Source organism: Tupaia chinensis, unplaced genomic scaffold, assembly GCF_000334495.1.
Source record: "Tupaia chinensis unplaced genomic scaffold, TupChi_1.0 Scaffold000532_1, whole genome shotgun sequence".
Taxonomy (NCBI): Eukaryota; Metazoa; Chordata; class Mammalia; order Scandentia; family Tupaiidae; genus Tupaia; species Tupaia belangeri.
The window spans coordinates 4,600,209-4,617,669 of NW_006160045.1; the positions used below are offsets into that span (position 1 = coordinate 4,600,209).

Consider the following 17,461-nt stretch of genomic DNA (forward strand, 5'->3'; position numbering starts at 1 on the left):
GGCGGGGGGACCGGGCGTGAGGACGCGGGCCTCTGCGCCACCCTTGGGCTTGGACCCCCTGGTCCCAGCCCCCTACCCAAGACGTCCTAACCGGAATGGCCAGGGCAGTTGACCCAGACCGGGGGCAGCACGGCAGTGGTACTAGGGATTCACTGCAGGTCATTTGGGATCAGCCAATACAGAATCCTTAGCCCAGAAAATGTTGCTGTTCAGGACAACTGCGTTGTAATCTGCGAGTAAAAGGTTCACGGTAAGGTAGAGAGGGCGAGCACTAGCGCGTGCCTTTAATGTTTTAAACACCATAGAGCAGCAGTGCAGAGGCATGGAAGTATGGTTATCCTCTAGTGAACTTACATCCAGAGCAGGAGGCTCAGATGAAGAGTTGACCATTACCTTTCTCGTAGTATGCACCGGATAGCCAGCCCAGCTACTATGCCGGTCTTGGTGCGCTTCCTCCTTAGTGATTCTTGCACAGTGGCGGCGTGCCTTTTCCACCCTGTCAACGGGGCACATCCACTCCTCTGCTTAAAATCGAAGAGCAGCAACACATTTTCCCCCCTTAATTTTATTTTTTTTAAGAGAGTTTTTTACTACAGGATGCATGTGCTCACGGGAGAGACAGACACAGAAAACGAGATATCATCCCCCAAGAGGGATAGCCATGCCACTGTCCCTTTTCCATTCTCCTCTGGGGATCTTGGCCACCCACGCACATGCGCTGGCCCGAGTTTTAAGCTGCTGGATCCCGGACTCGAACTGTTGTCAAGTGCTGGTCCCAGTTAATTACTTTTTAAATTTCCTGCAGGCCATGTGTGTTGGGGAAGAGAGAAAGCAAACTGGTCCCAGATCCCAGCCGAAACTGCCTTTGGCCATGTGGGAGTCCAGCACCTTAACCACATGATGCCACCTGCTGGCCCCAGCAACTCCCTATCTTTAAGGAACATACCCACATTCTTGTAAAGCCGACTAAACCATGCTCTGTAATCTCCCTAGATGGGCCTCCTTTCTCCCCAAACTGTTTCTTCCATCTCCCATAGTGTCTTGTACTTTGCTTTTTCATTACTGACTTTATTGTATTAGAAGGTAATAACATACCTGTCTTCCTCTTTCTTTGGGCTTCCTAAGAGTAGGGAACGCACCTTTATGTCCTCATGCAGAGCAACTAACAGGTGCTCAGAAAAGTCAATCCGAGAATAGGGAACAAGCAGTTAGCTAATGGCTATGTCGCTGTACTCCCACATAGTCGACCGAGGTTTGTGTCCCGGACCCGGTGGCTTAAAACTCACGCCTGGGCGCGTGTGCATGCGTGTCCAAGATCCCAAAAGGAGAATGGAGAAGGGATTGCGGCGTGACCGTCCCCCCTGGGGGGTGATTTCTCGCTTTCTGTCTCTGTCTGGTGAGCGCACACCCCCTATAGCGAAAAACCTCTCCAAAAAAAAAAAAAAAGTCAATCCAGGAATAAAACTCATAAATAGTAGAGAGATTAGCATTGGCCCAATCGTGAGCAAGTATCTATGGAAAACTTACTGTGTGTTAGATGGCCCCTAATCTATAAGATTTAGGATATTATCTACTCCGCTTGGAAATTATGCTCACTTCGTGTACTTGCTTGCTTCTCTAGTGATATTTCAGTGTAAATTTGGCCAAGAGATCACCAAATGATTAACGTGACTATGTTGGATAAACTGTTCCCAAATACCAAAATAAGTTTATCAGTTCATGTACTATTGGTGCCTATATATCGACCATTTGGATTAGCTTACTTTCTAAATGCACCCTTGTTCAAGCTTGCATTCTTTTAAATGCACCCTTGTTCAAACTTGCATTATTTTAAAGTGTCCTAGAACTATAACAATCCTAGATTCAGCTTTGTGATGAATACTGAGATGCTGAATACGGCTTTTATCCTGTATGTGATTTTTTTTTTTAATTTGCTAGAGGGTGCATGTGCTTTAGAGAGAAAACACCCCTTGGGGAAATGGCTGTGCCACAATTCCTTCTCCATTTTTTTAGGGATTTGGGGTATGCATGCACACACATGTGGCATGTTTGTCAAGCTGCAGGTAGGTCACTGGGAAACAAACCCCCATCTTCCATATGGCTTCCAGCATTGCATTGCTGCACTACAGTGGGTGGGCCCTAATGGATCATCTTTAATAGGAAATTGTTTCTGTCTCAACAGTGATAGGGCACTGGAAACCAAAGAATTGAATTAGTAGATCAACACTAAGCTATTTGGACCATCAGCGTCAAAATACTACATGCAGTGCTACTTTATCTTTCACAGCTACATGCCCTAAGGCAGCACTGCCAGAATTGGGGAGGGGGAGGAAAGCCTACAAGCAAGTAGCTCATGAAGCAGAAGATACCAAAGTTCATCAAAGAGATCAAATGAAGGCCTAGCTGCAGTGGCCCCATGGCAGCATATCACCCTGCAATGCTGAAGGCCATATGGAAGACGGGTTAAGTTCCCAGGCTGACCAGTGTATGCAGTGTTGCCCATGATTCCTGGCTGGCTTGGAAGGCTATAGGGAGGACTGCAGTAAGAGACCCTATTGAGGGTGCTTATAAACTTAAGAGCGACTAGCAGGTGGCATGGTCGTTATGGCACTGTACTCCCACATGGCCAACTGCAATTTGAGTCCCAGACTTGACAGCTTGAAAAAAATGGTAGGTGCATGTGCATTCATACCCAGAAACCCGAGAGAAAGGGGTGTGTGTGTGTGTGTGTGTAGGGGGCATCTTATTTCCCTCTGTTTCTCTCTAGGGCACACCCACCCACTATGACAAAAACCTAAAAAGTAAAAATAAATGTATATAAGCTAGGACTAGCGGCTTATGGGAAGATGAGTGTTAAACTAGCATGCCTTAATAAAACTAGCTCTTAAACTCTTCCTCCACCGTCATGCTTGTTGAAGATACTTTAAGAAATTTGGTACATACCAGGTAAGTTCACATTCAGATAAACTGAGTTTACTATCTCATCCATTTAGTATGTAGAGTACCTACTGAATACTAAGTACTAGGGATATATTGTCATTAGAACATGGAGCCTTATGGAGCTCACCTTCTATTCGAATCTCACAGAATTTCACTTACTGAACCAGCCACATACAGATGCAGCAGAAAGGCCCCCTAAATTAGGCAGTAATCATCTATCTAGGCTTGTCAGAGGAATGGTAAGGCCAGAGGAGGACACAGGAGGGCAGAGTCCAAAGGAGGTAGGTGCCAGACCATGTAGGGCCTTCTTAGCAAGTGGTAAGGAGTACATATATTAATCTGAGCATAAGCAAAGAATTATTTTATCTGATACATGTTTCCGAGTAGACTCAAGATCTAAAACGCCTGACAGGAATTCAAACTATGAAGATGGTAAGTGTCGTGGGTCAGGATAGTTTATCAAGGCAGAGCTATCCAGACTTGCTGACGCATCGGACATGGATTTCATGAAGAAATCTAGGACGATAGATTTTTGATCTGAACATTGGTTGAGTACTGATGTCAAATGTTACGTTCAAGGTGCTTATTAGACATTTAAGAGAGGTTTTGTCAAAGGCAGTTGAGTGTAAGACTGAAGACTGCAAAAGACTAGGGATTGGTTGCTCCCAGGAATGGTGAGATAGAAGGAAATTTTTTCAGAAATAAATCATTGTGTCACATGTGCTGAGGTGGAAAGAAAGATGGATTTTTCAAAGTAGATGTCTTTAGAGACCTTGATAGTGTTTCCCTGGAGTGCAGAGGACAGGAAAAAAATGCTTCACCAAAATGAGTTAGAGGGAGAATAGTAAGTTTTAAGTGGAAAAACACTTCTAGGTAACCATAGTTCTGTCTTGAAAAACAGTGGGGAAAGCAAAATGAGGAGGAGAGAGAATTTTGTATTGATACTTAAGGTGGGCACACAATAAGTCAAGTTCTCTAGAAGGCAAGGGAATCAAGTGCATAGTGGTTAGCTTCAAATGGAACAGGGCCAGTTCTTTAAACGAGAGAGGCTGCAGGTGGGCACTGAAGCAGACAGTGGTAGAAAATGAAGTGGTTCCAATTCGATGTTTCTCCTGCTTTAGTAATCTCTAACTTCCCTTCGACTCATCAAGGCAAACTGGTAGAACTGCTGGGGTTTTCTGTTTCCTTTTTAAGAGATTTCTGTTGTAGGGCATATGTGCTGGCTGTAGGGTTCACTGGAGAGACAGTGAGAAATCACCCCTCCACCAAGGGAGGATGGCCATGCAGCAAGCCTCCTCCATTTTCCTCTTGGGATTTTGGTCATGTGCGCACACTCACCCAGTGAGCTTTAAGCTGCTGGGGCAGCACTTGAACCAGTCTTCCATGTGGGAGTACAGCATCATAAACACACCGTCTGCTGGTCCCTGGTTAAAACTGCTTTTCTAAATCTTAGTTTTAGGCAGCTGTGGTGGCACAGCAGTCAAGTACTGCTAGGACCACATGAGAATGCTGAGGCTGGGGATAGGACCAGTGTGAAGGCTCATTTTGGGGGGCACCTGACTCACTCCCTCTCACTGATCAAACAAACCTACAAAACAAAATTAAGATTTTAAGTTACATCCTTTAATTTGTGGCTTAAATCTGTGGCAAAAATTTGTTTTTCAAACCTTAAGGTAGCAGGCTAGAGAAAGTTATCACATACATATTTTAAAAACAATACTTTGGTCTTAGGCTTTGGATCGACCACTTCTGAGCATCTTATAGTTAACTATACCTAATAAAAACATTCTATATGGCTCATTACAACTTTCTTACTGTAAAAGTATACTTGTTTTTAACTTAGATTAAGCTCCAATTTATCAAACTTAAGAATTTAGTAAAGGCAAAATTGTGGTCACAATATGGAAATTCCCAGTTTTATTACTTTGCAGATAGATGTGCATTATGTTCTTAAATCTACTTCTACAATATATGAGAACCACCAGAGGGCACATGGAGACAGGAGAAAGCATCCCCCAGTGGGGCATGGTCAGGCTGCAATTCTCCTATTTTTCCATCCCAGAGGAATTTTGGGCACACATGCCCAGCTTTTAGGCTGCCAGGGCCAGGATTCTAACTGCAGTCCACAAAGCTATGAAGCAAGGGATTTTTGTTTTAAGAATTATTTTAACTTAATTTGACCAGTAAGAGACAAAGTTAAAGTGAAAAAGCCAGCCATCAGGTCCAGGACTCAAGCCACAGTTGGCCATGTGAGAGTCCAGCACCTTTTAACTACCACACCACCTGCCAGCCCCCAAGTTTTGTTTAAACCCAAGTATTTTCATTTTTGCAAGTTAACTCTTACTGATGATTTGTACTTTTCTCTAATGCAGTGTTATCCTCCTCCTCACTTTTGATTAGATTTGACAAACACCTGTAAGTTTATTTTATTCATCATTATTTTGCCTAGAGAGGGAGACAAGGAAACTGAGAAGACAAGCTGCCAGGCTTAGTGGTTAGTGATATGGGAGTCAGTGCCTTCACCATGCCATCTGCCAGCCCTAACACCTAGATGTTTTGGTGAACATAAGATTCCCAAACCCTAATCAGGATCTGAGGGTGGTAGATCAAAGTAAAGATTCAAAAGTTGGGAACCAGCAGTTAGCGTAATGGCTATGTCGCTGGACTCCCACGTAGTCGACCGCGGTTCGTGTCCCGGACCCGGTGGCTTAAAACTCACGCCAGGCGCGTGTGCGTGCGTGCCCAAGATCCCGAGAGGAGAATGGAGAAGGGATTGTGGCGTGACCATCCCCCCTGGGGGGTGATTTCTCGCTTTCTGTCTCTGTCTCTCTCTGTCTGGCGAGCGCACACGCCCTACAGTGAAAATCTCTCCAAAAAAGATTCAAAAGTGTTCCAAGAAACATGTCTGCAGACTTGTATAGATCCTGGGGGACATGAAGGAACTTGTGCTGTTCTAGATGGTTTGGGGGCAGGTTAGTGTTTAGTGCTAGGCATGCTGTGGCCAACTCTTGTAGTTATTGTTCTGCCCAAATCCAAAACCATCACAGGATCCCACCCTGCAGAAGCTACTGCTCTCACGTTTTCATCTAATGCTTGAGAACAAGTACTACTACTCTCTGGCCCCAGCATCTAACCCCAGGGAAACATGCTGTTTTGGACCAAAGTGTATCAGCACAGTGGCTGTCCCCATGGGCTTTGGAGGTGATAGGGTAAAAAGTCTTTGCTAATGTAAAGTTTGGAAGCAGTATGAACCCCCCTTTTTTGTATGTGAAGATTTGTTACAAAGCATTTACAGCCTGGCACTACAAGCACCTGCTGCATTTAGGGGGTAGGAGGGCAACAAAGAAATTCAAGAGTAGAATTTTTGTTTTATTATGAACCAAATTCACATTTCAGCAGAATGCTTGAGCCAATTCTGAAGCACACATGGCAAAAATACAAGTTGAGAATATAGTCTTGTTGACATTCAATCTAACCTTTTTTTTTGCTGTCTTGTCTTTTATTGTCCTTTCATTTCTTTTTTCCTAAGTTTTCGGAAAACTGTATTATCCTCTAGGTATCACCTCATCTTACAGAATCATCATTCTCTTATTTATCGTCTTACCCCACACTCTACTAACCCATTTTTAAATAGTAACTGAAACTTTTAAATAGACAGGCAACTTCCCTTGGAAAGCAATGCTACTGAAAACATTAAGACTTTCTTTGGAAATGCATTAAGTATGACTTTATTTCCTAATGTATTTCCTGCCAAAGAGAGTGACACATAGCCCAATTAATATACTGGGAAAATAAAAATCCAACAAATACTGTAGGCATCATTTTGTTGAAAAGTCACTATAGCATTCGAAGAAACTTGAATCCAGTTCTCTATAGATTCCCAGGATCTTTCACCACACCTGATTGTGGCCAGATTACCATACAAGAACAAATACAATCCATGCAAGATCATTCTGCAGGCAAGGAAACAGTCTAAAAAAGATAAATACATTGCCCACATGGACCATAACGTGAAATACTCGTAAAACTGATAAACCTGGTTAACACCAATAAAATCTCAATAGGTCACTGTTAAGAGACATTTAAAACAGCATTATATTAGTATCGTGAGCAAAGGTGGTCCAAACTACTTTTCCCATTTGGTTTCCAAATCACTAGAATTAGAGTAGATTGTGTTGCTTTCTAGCTTCAGTGATAGCCAAAATCCCAAATTATTAAATTATCCTACTACCTGGGGTTTTCTGATTAAATGTGAAGGTTTCCAATTTAAAGACTCAGATTGTATCGAAACAGGACATTCAAACAACTGATTCAAGTTTGTTACATAGCACACATGCTAGTTTAATGTCTTAAAAGGAAATGGTGTTTTTTTTTTTTTATCATAACCTTTGCCAAGCCAACCTGCAATAAAATTTCAATTTGGATTCTTTATTTAATTCTAGCCTTTCAAGCTACTTGGAATTTTAGATGTCGAAAACATTCCCTGTGCACGGGAGTCGATATTATATGGTTCGTTAGGATCGGTTGTGGCTGGCCTTGGACATTTTTTGTTAACTAGTGAGTATCTATTTTCCTACATTTAAAAAAAAATCTCCCTATATAGTGATTAACTTTTGTTCTAGACACAGTTAATTAGAATCTAATGCATATATTATATTTTGATTGATTACAGTGATTATATTCATTCTATTCTTAACAGGTAGAATTAGAAGATCATGTGATGTTGGAGTAGGAGGATTTATCTTAGTGACTTTAGGATGCTGGTATGTTTTAAGAATTTCCCATAATTAATAAGGTCATCTAATTAAAAAGCACATTCTCTTTATAGACCAATCTCTCACTGAGAGATTGCTTGAAGTAAGCTATACCCAAGAATACATACTACATGTATATTCTACATGGTTCCATTCATATATCAAGTTCTACAGCAAGTAAAACCAAGATGCATAGTAGAGGGCCCAGTGAATGGTGTAATGGTTACGTCGCTGGACTCCCACGAAGTCGACCACGGTTCGAGTCCCAGACTCCCGCTGTGTGCATGTGCATGCATGCCCAAAATCCTGATGAGAATGGAGAAGGGATTGCAGTGTGCCATACCCCCTTTGGGGTGATTTCTCGCTGTCTCTGGCGAGTGGACGTACCCTATAACAAAAATCCCTCTAAAAAAAAAAAAAGAAAAAAGAAAATGGTGGGTAACAGAATCCCTCATTTTATGTAGACATACCTTACTGTTTAGAAAAGAATGTGTTTTTTTTATAGGCACTTTTACACCAAAAAGCACCTCCCCAAAAAATGGCACTCAGAACATTTGTATTTTCATTTTTGGGGTAGTTATCTGTTAGCATTTAAAAATTCTGTAATTATAAAGAGTAATTAAATTTTTAAAGTTAATTTCTATTGGAACTTATTAACTTATGCATATTCTTTTCTTACAAGGTTCCACTGTAGGTATAATCATGCAAAGCAAAGAATCCAAGAAAGAATTGCCAGAGAAGGTATTAAAAATATGATACTATATGAAAGCACCCACCTTGATCCTGAAAGAAAACAAAGCAACAGCAACAGAAACAGTTAAGCAATCTTGATCGTAGAGAACCTGAAGTTAGTGTGAACACAGCTGAGATCAACCACATTAAAACATTTAATGTACAGTAAGAAAGCTCTCAATCAAGTAAATGTGTAAGCTGGAGTCTTCTTTTCACACATTAAACTTGCCAATTCACTCTGGCCTTGCATCTGTGTCAGTCTAACATTCTTCTGTGTTACACATATGGTAGACCTATCATACTTAAAATATTACAAATTTACTTGCCAGTATAATTTAGAATTATAAAGCCTAGTATTTAATGTACTTGAAAAGTTTCCTTGTAATACATAATGGACTGAAATTAAGTCTCCCCCAGTTGGATTTTTAAACTTGCCTTAAAAACAAAAATCACAACCTTATCACTGTATACACTATAGTGTTAAAAATTACCAAGTATTGGGACCAGCAGTTAGCGTAATGGCTATGTTGCTGGACTCCCACCTAGTCAACTGAAGTTCAAGTCCTGGACCCGGTGGCTTAAACTAACGCCGGGTGCGTGTGCGTACATGCCCAAGATCCCGAGAGGAGAATGGAGAAGGGATTGCGGCATGGCCATCCCCTCTGGGGGGTTGATTTCTCGCTTTCTGTCTCTCTGTCTGGCGAGCACACGCGCCCTATAGCAAAAACCTCTCCCCCCCAAAAAAAACTAGCAAGTATTTTCTGTTTTTTTACAGCTAATGCCTTTTTAAATAAAACTAATGTATTGTGTCACTTTTCAAATTGGTATTTTCAAATGTATCCATTGGGTCAGTCCTACTGCACAGAGCCAGATCCCACATGGCTGACTACAACTCAAACCTTGCTCCCCGACAGCCTGAAACACACCAGGCACATGTGTATGTGCCCCAAATCCTGACAGGACAGAGGAAGTACTGGTATTGTGAAAATGACCATACACCACTGAGGATGCTCTGTTAAATGCATGGGGCCTATGGCAATTAAAAAAAAAAAAACAAAAAAAAAACCCTTACTTGACACCTTTCTCCCATTTCTCAAAGTAAGTCATCTTCCCAAAAAGTAAAAGCAGGTTTTTTTAAAAGAATTGTTTTATTTAGCTTTATTTTAATTTGACCAGAGAGGGAGATAGCGAAAGAGAGAACAAGACCCCAGGTCTAAGACTCAAACCACAGTTGGCCATGTGGGAGTCTAACACCCTTAATCACCATGCCACCTGCCAGCCCAAGTAAAAGCAGGTTTTAACAGCTCTAAATCCTTTTAAGGCCCTAAGTCCTTTTAAGACGTATGCAGGGTTTTAGTGTATTTTTTGATTAATTTTTATTCATTCATTTTACTTTTTAGATTGATCAGAGAGTGACACACAGAGAAACAGAAAGAAAGAGGGAAAGTTAGAAAGCAAGCGACCAGGTCCAGGACTCAAAACAGTGGTCAGCCCTGTAGCAGTGTCCAGCACCTTAAACACCACACCACCTGTGCTGGTCCCTGGTTTTAATGCTTTAAAATTAATGTTGGGGAACCAGCAGTTAGCGTACTTAATGTTGGGGAACCAGCAGTTAGCGTAATGGCTATGTTGCTGGACTCCCATGTAGTCAACCGCGGTTCGCGTCCTGGACCCGGTGGCTTAAAACTCATGCCGGGCGCATGTGCGTGTGTGCCCAAGAGCCCGAGAGGAGAATGGAGGAAAAGGGACGGCAGCGTGACCATCCCCTCGGGGGGTGATTTCTCGCTTTCTGTGTGTCTGTCTGGCGAGCACACGCACCCTATAGCGAAAACCTCTCCAAAAAAAAGAATAATGACAACAAAAATAAATAATTCTTAAAGAAGAAAATAATAATATAATGATTCTTAAAGAAGAAAATAATAATTTAATTGAATTTAAATATGCACATGATATAAAACATTTTCAGAATTTGTTTGGAAACCAGCCATTTGAAAATCAACCAGCTAAGGGGGCCAGCAGGCAGTATTGTACGTATTTGTGCTGGGATTTCCCACAAGGCCAATCACGGTTCTAATCTCAGATTTGGCAGCTTGAAATCACACAGGTCATTTGTGTGTGCATGCTCAAAACCCTGAGAGGAAAATGGAGGAAAAGGTACTGTAGCATGACCATCTTCCTTGAGGGGTAATTTCTCATTTTTTTCTCTCCTGCGAGCACATGTACCCGATGGAAAAAAAACTAAAAATAAGGACTAGCCAGCAGCACAGTGGTCAGGCAATGCTCTCATGCTGAACCTGTATGGCAAAGACCTGGGTTCACATGTCAAGGCCTCCCTGTATGTGGTGGACATATGCATGAAGCTGCCTGTCTCCCACAGAATAAATTTAGGACTAAAAATACCTAACATACAATTAAATTCTCAGTATTTCTTCCAGCAGAAACTGTCCCTTTCTAAGAAAATGAAGCTGTTTATTTTTAAGAAGTATAATATCAAGATTAAGAATATCTGTTAATTAAAACAAACTAGATATATGCTTAGGAAATGCTATAAAATATAGAAAGACACCACTGGAATGGATTAGGGCCATAATTGGCCCTATTACTTAATATCTTGAACTTGGCTTTTTGATTTTTTTTTTTTGGTATAACAAAGCAGGGAATTTATTAAATGAGGGGGAAGGAAAAAGAGAGCTCCAAAGAAGGGAGTGGTCCTAGAAAATGCGTTGCCTTGAACTCAGTTTAATTTCTACATCCTTTTTCCAGTGAGAGGTTTTTGCTATAGGGCATATGTGCTCGCCAGAAAAAGAGAGCGGGAAAGTGAGAAATCACCCCCTGGGAGGATGGCCATGCCCAAACCCATTCTCTTCTTGGGATCTTGGGCATGTGTGCACATGCGCCCGGTGAGAGTTTAAGCTGTGTCCAGGACTTGAACTGCCATCGATTACACGGGAGTTCAGTGACATACCCATTACGCCAACTGGTGGTCACATCAGCATCCTTTTTCAAAAGAAAGTAAGGCTCACTACAGTTCCATCACAAGAGTGTTTTCCCTCCCATGCCCATGTTCTTGTGGCTTTCACTAAGAGGGCTTTTCACAGCAGAGGCTGTGTGGCTTAACAAATGCTCTACCAGGGAATGACACTAATGATGTTCTCAAAGAATATTACGCTGATTTTAATCGGACCGTCAACAAAATAAGGATTTGGACACTTAGAAGAGAAGGCAGTAGAAAGAAACTTGCTGTTTATGAGATCTGCCCACTCTTACTGGCACAAACCAAATGCAGTATACGTTACTGAAACTGATCATGACCAAGTAACTTATGCATTCAGCTTCAGTTTACTAAAATTACATAAGCATGTAAAGTTTGACAATGAATTAAGTTGCTTCCAGCTGTAGCATACCATAATACTATCTTACCCTAGTAAGAGAGACCTCTCTCAGATGGTAAAACTTCCGATGACTTCAATAACAAGGTCATTTCATTTACACAGCAGAATAAACTGGGGACCTAGATAAAAACACAAAATTTTAACAATCCAAATTGGTTGGATTCCTTTAAAGTACCTTCATTTACATGGTTGAAAATTTATTATTTTCTACTGAAACTATTTAAGAAGTAACAGAATTATTAGACCATATCATATAGCTGAAGTCCTTATCACACTGCTATAGGACAACTTCAATAAGGCCTAGAAACTGTTAACACTTACACTTCCTGTGTCTCCAACCCAACGTATTTTCACCCTGCAGCCAAGTCCAAACCGAAGTTCCGCCAAACCTCTGGCCCACATGTGTAACTTAATCTACACCTGTTTCACATTTTTACATTCTACTGGGATGCATTTCCTACCTTCTCTGTAACTTCCTTTCGCTCACTAGGTTCTGGAAATTATAATCACCATTTTGTCTAGGTTCTCATATTACTTTGTGCATTAATTATAATAGTTGGCATTGGTCACTTGCTACAGTTATAAGGCTATTGGCACGAACCTTGTCCATTTTCATCTTTAGTATCAAGTGTCTGACACAAAATGGTCAGCTAATATTAGGGAGAATTATCAAATGTTCCCCTCTTGAAGTCACACTTTGTCAAATGTAAATTTAGAGTAACCTACCTTCCATGTCCTCTTGGTGCCTCCAGTACACTCTTCCTTCGTTGTTCCATTAATTCCGAAATTTCATACTAGGTGATATAGCAGTAGGTACCAGCTAAATAGCTGATTAAAATAGAATTGTGGTCATTAGTAGTTTAAAAAATCTTGTGGCTTATACCTATACTTTGTTAAATCTTTCTAAAGTGTTTTATGTACTTCCCCCTTCCCTTGCCCCTCCCTCTGTTTTTCACTACTTGCTTTTCCACCTGAGCAAAAGGACTTCAGGAAATTTTAAATTAACTAGGTTTTCTCTAGAGTTATGATTTACACCAAGTTTGGCAATGAGAAATTATGACTGTTCCTAGTACCATTATTTGATTTGCAAGCATCTCTTTTCGTCTACGTACCTCTACTCCATCGCTGGTTTCCCTTTGCTTCGATAATATAATGCGAGGAGGTCTATATAATAAAGTCAGGATTCCTGTTTATGCACTTTTCAGCAAAGAGCTAGGGATCAAATAGGGCTTGAATCCTTCTATTCATAGATAAAAATGTGCACAGGGGTGAAGGCACCCCTTTATTAAAAGTGATGTTAAAGATAGTATACTATTCTTTGGGTAAGCAGAAGACCTTAATGAGGAAAGTAGAGAAATTAAAACAATTGCTATAATTCTTATTTTTAATGGTCCTCTAGAATAAAATAATTTGGGGAGCATCTTATAGTAGTCCATTAGTCAGCAAGTCAGGTCAATATACCCTCTACCAACAAATACTGGTATTTTACACAGTTTACTCTGTACATTAAGTTCCACTTTTAAAGTTTTAAATTTTTCCTTAAAAGGGAAGCTGTTGGGACAAAAATAAAATTTATTACGAAGGTGCTATTCAAAGTATTACATTTTAAAGTTGAGAATGTTAAAACTGAAAGATATAAGCACTACGGATAAATGTGTTGCAAATATTTTGAGTGCTTTTCAACCAATGCATTTGCCTTACTCTTACAGGATACTATGGAATATAGAGAGAGAAGGCTACCACTGATTACATTAATATGCAAATACTAATTTTAAGGTTTCTGTTCCCTTTTTTTAAAGTTCAAGTGCACATAATGGATGTTATCTGTTCCACTTTTTTCCAGGTCTTAAGTCCTGTTTGCTGTAAAACACCTATTATATGGTATACCCTTAGGGAATATCAAAGTACTCAATCTCCACATATACTGGTTAAGGATGAGTTTCCTTAGGATTGTATTTTTCCCCTATACAAGACAAGTCATGTAAATAAAACATTTGCCTTTATCATTTAACTAATCAAAGCTTATTTTTGAAAAGTGAATGTTTCCTTTTCTGTAATTTTGTTTTCCCCTCAAATTAACAGAAATGGTTGTAAAAACCTTAAGCTGCCTGATCCTTCAGAAACCATTGCTTCTTCCTGAGACTAGGATTTTTTTTTTTTGGAGAGGTTTTCGCTATAGGGCGCGTGCGCTCGCCAGACAGACAGAGACATAGAGACAGAAAGCGAGAAATCACCCCCCAGAGGGGATGGTCACGCCGCAATCCCTTCTCCTCCATTCAGTGTAGACTCAGGCTGGACATGCCCAGAGTAACCACACCCCTCTCAGGATCTTGGGCACGCACGCACATGCGCCCCGGCGTGAGTTTTAAGCCACCGGGTCCGGGACACGAACCGCAGTTGACTACGTGGGAGTCCAGCGACATAGCCATTATGCTAACTGCTGGTTCCCGAGACTAGGATATTTCATTGAACAATCCCTGGAACATAGGTAAATTTAGAACCAGAACAGCACCCAAGGTCCCTCATTTCACCTACTAAAGACATCATTCTTGAGTACACAGTAGGAAGTTTCCTCTGAGCTTATCAAGTCTTTCAGGGCATCAGGAATGACAAGCTCTGGATTAGCACGATCAAGGCTGTCTTCTTCCTTCCCTTTGGTTTTTTAATTTTAAATTTCCTTATTGATTTTCTATCATTCAAGGTAAGAATTTGTATCACTTCATTATGAAAAAAGAATTCAATCTTTTTCTTAAACTTTCATAAGCTACTACTAAGTTTGTATATATCAAGGACATCAAAGTATCCAAGACCTACTTTGCATTAGAATACTGTAAGGTGATAAACTCTAGAAGGAGGACATTACAATGATTTGGAAAACCATTAAATAGAACTGGGCCAGCAGGTGGTGTGGTGGTTAAGGCACTGAATCCCACACGGCTGGCTCCATGGTTTGAGTCCCGGAATTGACAGCTTGAAAAATAGGCCAGGTGTGTGTGCGTGCCTAAAATTCTCAGAGAATGGAAAAGGACTGCATCATGCTCCTCCCACCCGCCAGTGACTCTTACTTTCTGCCTGTCTATCTCCAGAGAGAGCACACACCATACGACAAAAATAAACTTTGAACCATTAAAATAATTACCTAATCTTGAAAGGACTCAGGTTTATTTTTACATACCTCTCTAAACCTAGCTAAGGGGAATGCAAAGGAGAATAGAAAATATTTTTACATTGTGTTCATTTGGCTATTAGTTATTTTCCCCATCTTTTTAAAATAAGGAGAGTTCTGTTTTAGGTGATCCTGGAAGCCTAACATTAACAACTGTTAAATGTACAAGCATTAATTAATTTGGAATACCTATTGGAATCACTGGAACACATTTAGTTGGGCCCTTTTACTCTTCCACACAGCACATTCACATGGACAGACTAAGGAAAAGGAGATGAAATTTAAATCAGTACATTTTTGGCTTTATTACCTTTCAAAAAAAATAATAAATTGGAACCTGATATACTTAACCACAACTCTCCCTCCCTTAACTACAGGTAACTGGGAATAATAGGCTACCTCAAAAAATTACCCAGGTCAGTACTGTTCAAAAAAAAGCCCCATTTTTGTGAAGTATTAATTCTCTCATCTTCTTTACGTATGCTTTCATACATTTGAAGCATTTGTATCACATTTGTTAGATGTCTACACTAGCCATCCTTCGTTCTTGTTGACTTCAACTAAAATCTTTTTGGCTGATGCTAATCCATGACAATGCTTCGACAATGCTTCAGGTACTTGCCAGATATTTAACTGGATGAAACTGATTTTCTTTGTGAGATCATGAAATGGGACTGTTATAGGTAAAGCAGGGAAGAACATTCCACAGAACATGGTGTTTCTCAGATACTGTTAGCTCTCCGATCTGTCATCCCCACAACTTCCTGCAGTGTAGACTCAGGCTGGACATGCCCTGAGTAACCACACCCCTAGCATAGCACCTTTCAAGACATTTCTCTAGAAGACTAGCCCCAAACTATCCTAACCCTAACCCACATCACTTTCAACTAGTCGTTTCTCACTCTCAAGACTGTTTTATTTTCAAAGCAAAACCCCTTGGTTCTTTGTTAAGATGCAAGCATATACTAAATCCTGGCATGAAAAAAAAATTAAAATGTTCACAGGCAGTAATTAGAAACTACAAATTAAACAAATGGCTAAATCTGTTGTCCTAACAACTCACCTAACCAAGCAGTTATTACTCATGTTCTGGCACATCAGTTAACTTCCAACATTTACCAACACTGAGTTTCCAAGTACAAATGATTATGCAGTTAGTATGTTTTCTGAGTAATTCTAGGTCAACATTTTGAATATAATTCTCCAACTTATTTCCAACCTACCATCCCTTCCAGACTAATAGTTTCTGGCACAACTTACTAAACTTAGTCACCTTAATTGTTGGTAAACTGAATAGGATGTGATGTTAATGGAAGTGTGCTATCTTTTTTTAGCTATTTCCCACCTAAAGCACTCATATTCCAAGGTCCAGCTATACTCCAAGATTTTAATTGTGTGATGCCAAATAAAGTAGCATAGCAAAATATAGTAAAAACTATGTATTTCAGGTAGATTCCAACTATTCTATTTCACAAGCATACATAAATTTCAATTCTGGCAATGTTGTAGCTTTACAATGCTTTTTCTACCCCAACATTCAAGGGATACACACTACTTTCATTGATAGTGTAGGTGACGTCTATATTTTCAAGAGCTTATTTTAAAATTAGTAACAAGGAATAGTAAGACAAAGGTCATTCCAACGAGTTAACTGGACAAAGCGTTTTTATACTTATTTGTCGTACAGACATGTAACTGCAGTACCAGCAGTAGTTAAAACTGGGAACTAGTCGAGAGCAGCCTATGTAACTAAAAATTCAAACACTAAACTGGCTTGATCTACCTACCATCTCCATGTCTTGATGTAAAAGTTGAGGAATGACAGCAATTGCAAGAAAAAAATAAGCTAAAAATTGTAAGACTACACACAGAAGAGTACTACAGTTTAACTATTTTAGGTTAAGTTTAGGTAACTTAAGTCAACAAGACTTGCAGTTTCTATGACTAATAAGTTCAAATTACTGTTTGGGGATCTCAGGCAATGACAGATTCTTGCTCAGAGCACTAATGTTAACGATCACAATTTATGATTAGGTCTAAGTCCCACTGCACACGTATTACCACCTATTGCCCAGCTTAAACATATCCTTTATTGGCTGTTACTAGAATCACAGGATCTTAACCCAGTTCTCCAGAAACTTTGAACCCCTCAATCTCAGAGCCCCAGAATTATGGACCACAAAAAGTTTAGACTCAAAACATTTTAAGAATTTCAAGGAAGAATAACTTTAGATACAATATTGTGTTCATCCTCCCAGGGAAAACATCTCAATCGTTATTCCTGGAGATTTGAGGAGTAGGTAACTACTCTGCTACAAGCTCCATCCACTTTAAAAATCCAAAGCACTTTACTGTCAGGTGTAGGGGGGAAAATGGCAACTGTCTTAAAAGACATCCATTTATTATGTCCACTACTAGACACTAAGACTTGAGCTCAAAGGGACTGTTCACGCCTTTCTCACCAAGTTTATTCAGGT

The 17,461-nt window shown here is 40.2% G+C and overlaps 1 protein-coding gene across 1 annotated transcript in view; it reads left to right on the forward strand.

Moving 5' to 3' along the window:
• COX20 (cytochrome c oxidase assembly factor COX20) overlaps window positions 1–8,939 on the forward strand; it is a 10,043-nt gene extending 1,104 nt beyond the window's left edge. The window contains exons 2-5 of the mRNA XM_006157280.2: window positions 5,988–6,149; window positions 7,383–7,497; window positions 7,640–7,703; window positions 8,377–8,939. Of these exons, the coding sequence (XP_006157342.1) occupies window positions 5,988–6,149; window positions 7,383–7,497; window positions 7,640–7,703; window positions 8,377–8,515 (480 nt within the window). The 3' untranslated portion in view covers window positions 8,516–8,939. The remainder of the gene's footprint in view (window positions 1–5,987; window positions 6,150–7,382; window positions 7,498–7,639; window positions 7,704–8,376) is intronic.
• Window positions 8,940–17,461: the final 8,522 nt, after the last annotated feature.